We start from the raw sequence: 6,552 nt of genomic DNA on the forward strand, positions 1-6,552 counted from the left end.
TTAAGACTCTGGAATTTATCTTTGGGGCGAAAGTGTATTGTTTAATATATGAGGGACATCCAAGTATCAAAATTTTATTAAACAAGGCGCATCTAAGGGGGNTTGCACCAACTCATCCTCTGTGTCTCTTAAAATCAATGTGTGAGTTTGTAGAGTTCTAATCATGTTCATAACCCTTTCCCTTTGAGCGGGTGTTCTAGCAACCATTGCACGTCTATAACGTAACATTTTTCTGTAACAAATACAAAAAAAAACTATTTATTTATCAAATAAAGGTTGACCATATTTGATAAATAATATACGTGTTTATGGTTCAATAACAAAATTAGACTCATAACAATATACCAAGTATGCATTTTTATTCTTTAAAGCAAAAGAAAAAAATTTAGAATACTTCACGCACCCCCACGCGTCGGCAGGAGCTTCCACGCGCCGCCGAGAAGCGGCCACGCGCTGGTAGGAGCTTCCACACGCCAGTGGAGTATTCCACGCGCGTGACACGCGCCCCACATGAATTCGGGTCGGGTCGACCCGTTTTCACAGTCAACCGGGTCAATCCCGACCCGAGTTTGTCCCATTGACTTGTTGACCTTACGGGTCGGGTGTTGACCGGGTTTGACTGATCTGTTTGGTCTTATGGGTCAGGCGTTGACTAGGTTTGACTAACCCGTTTGATCTTATGGGTCGGGTTTGACTAATTACCGGGTTTGACTAACCCATTTGGTCATATGGGTCGGGTCCATGGGTCAACTTAACCCATTTTTATTTTGGTTATGGGTTGGGCCGGATAGGACTATATTGGGCTTGTGAATATAGTTAACACAAAAGCAAAATTAGCCTAGTGGTTAGGGAATTGGGCTTCAACCATGGAGACTTGGGTTCAAGTCTCACCAACCACGTTTATTGAATTTTTTTTCAAAAGGAAGTAAAACAGAAAAAAACGACATGTCATTCATAAGGTTTGATCGAAAACGACATGTCGGTTCTTGTCGTCTTCAACCTCTGTTCGGGTCTGGTAGCCGACCCGGAAAACAACCCATACGAAACCCGAAACTTCAAAGAGGCATATCTAAGTCATTTTAACTCCATTTTTTTATGATTCAAAAACCATTTTCTTCATAATTTCATAAGGAATTTAATGGTCTAATTATCATTACCAAAAAGACAACTTTTTACGTACAAAATTTGAAAAAATCAGAACTGCATTTGATAAACCAATAACATGCTTCAACATAACAGTATGAATTTAAAACAATATGAACCACGGCTCTGATACCATTGTTGGAAATAAAATAGAATAACATATATCCTAACATAATCCCAAGATCATAGTCACCATTGCAATCACATTTGTATATAATTGAACTACAATGAATTAACACAGCATAAATACCTCTTTTCCTTATCTCTGAAGCAACAAAGTTAATCTGGAAGAAAACCATGAAGTGTATTTCTGTTTTCCAAATTCTAGAGAGAGAGAGCGTACTTTTTCTTTGAATATATGAGAGTGACAGTGAGTAACATTTTCTAAGAAGAAAAGTTTTCCTTTTATATGGGAGCGGTTCGTGAGAAACTGCCTTTGGCAGTTTCCACTTCTCACGTCCCTTCATCATGGGTGGACTTTATCTAAACATATTTTAAATAAGAGCAAACGGGAACTTATCCAATAGGTTTAAATATAAAATCTATGGATTATTAATTCAAATTTTCATACACTCATGTTTGGTTAAATAAATACAATCTATGGATTTGATAAATAATTTCTAACTTTACCCTCAATATTCAAAACTAACAAAAATTCAACTTTAATCTAATTAAATACAAGTTAAATTATATTTGATNTCCAAGTGGCGCACAAACCAAAAATCAAGTGTGACCCTAATCCATTTTAGAATAGAATTAATTGGTTTTATTTATTTAATATAGTTATTGTAATTTTGCTTATCTAGATTTCATGAAGAAATAGACATTGGCGACAACTAGCAAAATTACCAAAGTACTATTTCCCTATGAAAAGACCAAAATACCATTTTTCTTGCAAAAATAACAAAATACCCTTTTGAACCCAATCCGGAGTGCCACCTGGCCAAGGGGCCAAGTATAGGGTTGACCAGTCTAACCAATTAAACCAACGGTCTAACCCGTGACCCAAAAGTTTGAAACCTTGAAAAAACACCCTTAAAAAGTACAAATCAATCCCTACAAGTTTGAAATCTTATAAACAGACCCCTGTGACAATTAGGGTTTTGGTTTCTCTGGCCACATTCTGGTTGATTCTGATTGCCAAAATTCAATCCGACATCACCACCTAAACCATCAACCTCCACTCTACAAAACCCCTTTACTCCAAGCACTTGATAGCCCCTCGTTCGTCGGTCGTGACTTGAGTATTGGGTTAATTTTTTTGGCCAAATTCCGGCTAATTTCAGGGTCTAAAATTCAATCCGACACCACCCGTTGAACCACCGGCCTCCACTCTACAAAACCCCACTAACTCCGACACTTGATAGCCCCTCGTACACTGACATTCAAATTAGGGATTTGGTGAACAATTGAAAATAGTAAACCAAACCGAAAAGGGCACTGGTCACCGGCCAATCTGGTTCGATGTTTAGAACATTACCAAAAACTACTTCCTTGATCAAATATATGTTCCGGAGTTCAACTAGTCTTATGTGTGTGACCCATAGGCTCTCTATCATGTTGGTAGTGAGTAGTATCGTGATTGACCACCAATCAATCGTCTCACTACACACGAACCAAGATTGACCTCTAGCAAGACATCATGGCCACCCGACATATAAAGATCAACAAAGAACTGATACTTGTCAATAGTATGGTTACCGTGCAATCTAATCCTATCATCATCCGTAATCTCATCAAGGCTAAAGTATAGAAATAGTGTCATCCTCATATTACATCCTTGATATTTTGGTGTTTGGTTATCAAACAAACAGTCGAACTAAAATTGGATTTGAGTAACAACTCAATTCCACTGTAGTCATAGATTTGTAGTCATTGCCAATTAGCCAAACTGCTCAGTGAGATAATAACTCCTGTAGCTAGGAATGATGAATCATTTATCGATCTACCATAGCCATAGTGTACTTCATAATGTAGCCAAACACGATTATATTGATAACCTTAAAAAGGACTACATTAGGCTAGTGTCAAACTACACAAATAGGCACACACGATGTTCTAGTGATCTCAATTCTAAGGATCACATGCACCATCTGTAAGAAGATTTGTTCCATAGACACTAGGGTTACCATCTATAGTAAACTTGCTAATCAACAAGCATCCACGCGTTGCACCAGGTTATCACCAAACAACCTTGACATGTGAGATTTGTCACTACCTTTCAGTAGGGGCATTCAATGCTGATGCGAATTTGCCAATTAATCTTCACGTGGACTTAGAAAATTGCAAAAGAGAAACTACTCCAAGGTTTGGAAGCAATTCGACCCATCTTGAAGCCAAAATGCAAAACAATTTCAAGCTCTCCAACAATTCGCCCTAAGTCATGAAGATAGAGCAAAGTGAGTCCTCTTGACTCAATGCAAGTCCAATCCGTCCAAATCACTTATTAGTTGAATTCTTGAGCCCTAATCCATTATTTGGGCATAATGTGATCACACGTTCAAGAAGGGAAAAAGAATTCAAATGTTAGTCACTTATTAGCACACGGGAACAATTAATTCAAGGAGACAAAGTTTTTTTTTTTTTTTTTTTTTTTTTGGACGGGGTATTCAGGCTAGCTGTAACACCTCAACTAATTCTCAGAGCCTATTAAATACCATACAAACCTAATGTTTCAAATAAGTAACAAAATAGGTAGGTGATCCCAAGTCGAATGGAGGAAGTCAATGAAGGGAGCAAACCTTCTTGACTGTTGGCGAACCCCTTGCGGTTCAAAGAGACAACGTTATGACGTTATGACATAGGTGGCTTAGACTTTCAAATTCGGCAAACACAAAGTTGTTTATGTTGGCGGCTCCTCGTCCCCTTACACTTTGGGAAAGTTAATGAATTATAAATTCTCCTTTTGTTTGGTGTAATGAATCTAGGATAGCCTTTTATTATAACCCATGTGACCTGGTAATGTGTATTGACTGTAATTTCTTTTGGAAGCCACTGTACACTTTCATGTATCTCTTTTGTTGTGCACCTTTGTAAGGCCATATATAAGGCCGAATTTTCCATTGTAATGGTTTATTTGTATGAATGAAACCAAGTCTTTAAGAGAGCTTTTACCTATCCTTTACCCAAGTTTTAGCCTAGATTGGTTGTAGAAATCCAAACTGGTGGTGTTGCCTTTTAAGTTTGGAACTCTTGGCGGGGACTTGCCTTTTAAGCCTAGAGGTTTGGCTGTTTGTGTTTGCTTATTTGTATTGTTGGATTTGTGATTGTTGTGTGGTTGAAGTATTGTTAGAGTGATTTTATTATGTTGTTGAAGTAGTTAGGTGCTTATTGTTTGTGAGTTTCAGCTGTTGCAGATCAAGTGTTGTTTATCTGTGTAGTTTGTGTTTAGCGCCGATTTAACTCACTCTTGTTTGGTGCAATTGATAAAAAGCTATGATAGTCTTACCGTATATAGCATCTTTTATAGAATAATACTTAGGTACGAATGTTTCTAGAATGGTCACCATAAGTGCTCATAGATTTCTCACTATTAAGATTTGGACACTTGACTCTCGTCATAGTTCTATCATCCTAAGGACATATATTATAATATATAATTAAATATGAATTATACGATATAAAATTATCTTAATAATTAACAAACATTATACAAAAGAGTCAAAAACAACAAATGGATTGACTCTAGTGCACTTGCTGTGACACTGTTACTAAAATAACACGAGTAATAGTGATGGAAGTGGTCACAAGCTTACTCGAACTACAGTGGTAACTCTTTAAACAAAGAAAATCAATTTATTTTAAAGAAAAAATTATATTAAGTGATTTTAAATGAGTCATAAAAATAAAAAAAACCATTTAAAATCAAATAATAATTCAAAAATTAAAAAAAAAAAAAACTCATTCGTTGAATGCAAATTTCACAATCTTCTGTTACAAGAAAATTTTAATTCATATTAATATTTATCTTAAATATATATTCATAGATATCAAAAAAATATATATATTTTTTGTTTCATCCTTTCCTAACATTAAAATTTTTGTTTTGTCACCATCACCCTCTGACAAAGAAAAACAATAAATTTATATATGATAAAACAACTACAATTTGTTTCATTTTTACTCAATTAGTAAAATATCTTGAGTAAAATTTTTGTTATTTCGTAATACCTCGAGACATTAATCTTTAAATTAATGGTAATTTTTTCCTCATTTTACTCGGTTTCCCAGTCCAATCTTAATCATTAAAAAAAAGAAAAAAGAAAAAAAAAGCAAATGGAGGCATGGAGCAATTCAGCAAATAAAAATGGCAGACAGAAGTGTACTAATTAATTAGGTTCAAACACGTAAGAAAGATTTTTACAGAGCACCAATGTTCTTGAGGCCAAGAACAACCCCAACCCCAATGATGTGACCAACAGAACCACAAGCCAAGGTGTCAGCCAGTGTGAACCCGGCCGGGTCTCCAGTTTGCAGCCCTGAATCCCTCACTTCAAGCTTCAATCCTGCTGTCGACTTCCTGTTTGCCGATGGTGCCAACCCAAATCTTCCCGCAAATAGCATTAGGCTTGTAGATGTCACCATAATCTATTCACAAAACCAAACAATCGATCACTTTCTAAACTTTAAATTACTCAAACAACTTCATATTACCAAATATTGTTACCAAGTTTGTGGGTGAGCCAATGAAGCCACAGCGAGCCCCCAAAGCTCCCTTGCCCTTCTGCCTCATTGGTTGAACTGCCACCTACACAATCACAATTAATTGAGCCTCTCGAATGATAAAAAAAATCGCATCAACTAGCTTCATTGTTATTGCTTCTCGAAGATTGCGGGGTTTGGTGGACGCAAGTGCCGGGGATTTCTGGATTCCTTAAAAAAAAAAAAAAAAAGCGCTGAGCAAGTAAAGAGAAGAAGCACTGACCAGACTTTGTACTGGGGCGGGTGAGACTTGGGGTCTTAGCCCACTGAAATGGGGAAGAGTTGTCATAACAGAAGTGGCCATTTTCTGCTTCTAAGGAGAATTGATCAAAGAAGAAATGTGATGGATTCACAATTTTTTATTTTCAGTGGGAATATAAAAAAGGTGAGGAAGGAGATTTGCATGGTGTCCACATGAGCAATTTGTGGCTTCAGGATGCTAGAATTGGATACACTTGGATTCTTGTTACTGACTTGGCATTATGTCATTGGGTTTCTTTATTGGATAATGTTTTGGGTGTTTCTCTAATATTTTGCTGTGGATTGATGGTTTGGGCTGGATCTGTTAGGGTTTATTGGGCTTTTCTGTTAAACTTGGTAGGTCCAATACTCTATTTGCATGCTACTACTCAACATCTCGTAAGAAAATTAAAAAGATTTTATGAAATCAATCTTATGATTTGGTAGGAAAAGTGAAAGGATCTTAAG

At 36.5% G+C, this 6,552-nt stretch overlaps 1 protein-coding gene across 1 annotated transcript; it reads right to left on the reverse strand.

Moving 5' to 3' along the window:
• Window positions 1-5,435: 5,435 nt before the first annotated feature.
• On the reverse strand, window positions 5,436-6,206 carry LOC116134168 (photosystem I reaction center subunit psaK, chloroplastic-like). Its single transcript, XM_031419851.1, has 3 exons — window positions 6,068-6,206; window positions 5,810-5,890; window positions 5,436-5,730 (listed from the first exon to the last, which is right to left on the reverse strand). Exons 1-3 carry the CDS (start codon window positions 6,146-6,148, stop codon window positions 5,503-5,505), a joined length of 390 nt encoding a protein of 129 aa, XP_031275711.1. The 5' UTR covers window positions 6,149-6,206; the 3' UTR covers window positions 5,436-5,502.
• Between the last annotated feature and the right edge of the window lie 346 nt (window positions 6,207-6,552).

This window comes from Pistacia vera, unplaced genomic scaffold (genome assembly GCF_008641045.1).
Source record: "Pistacia vera cultivar Batoury unplaced genomic scaffold, PisVer_v2 Contig108, whole genome shotgun sequence".
Classification (NCBI taxonomy): Eukaryota; Viridiplantae; Streptophyta; class Magnoliopsida; order Sapindales; family Anacardiaceae; genus Pistacia; species Pistacia vera.

Excerpts from the sequence above, each read along its gene's own strand:
- LOC116134168 (XM_031419851.1), bottom strand. The coding sequence starts at position 6,148 with ATGGCCACTTCTGTTATGACAACTCTTCCCCATTTCAGTGGGCTAAGA. Across the intron at positions 5,891-6,067 it reads CCGCCCCAGTACAAAGTCTG|GTGGCAGTTCAACCAATGAG; the intron begins GTCAGTGCTTCT and ends GTGATTGTGTAG. Across the intron at positions 5,731-5,809 it reads TTGGCTCACCCACAAACTTG|ATTATGGTGACATCTACAAG; the intron begins GTAACAATATTT and ends TTTTGTGAATAG.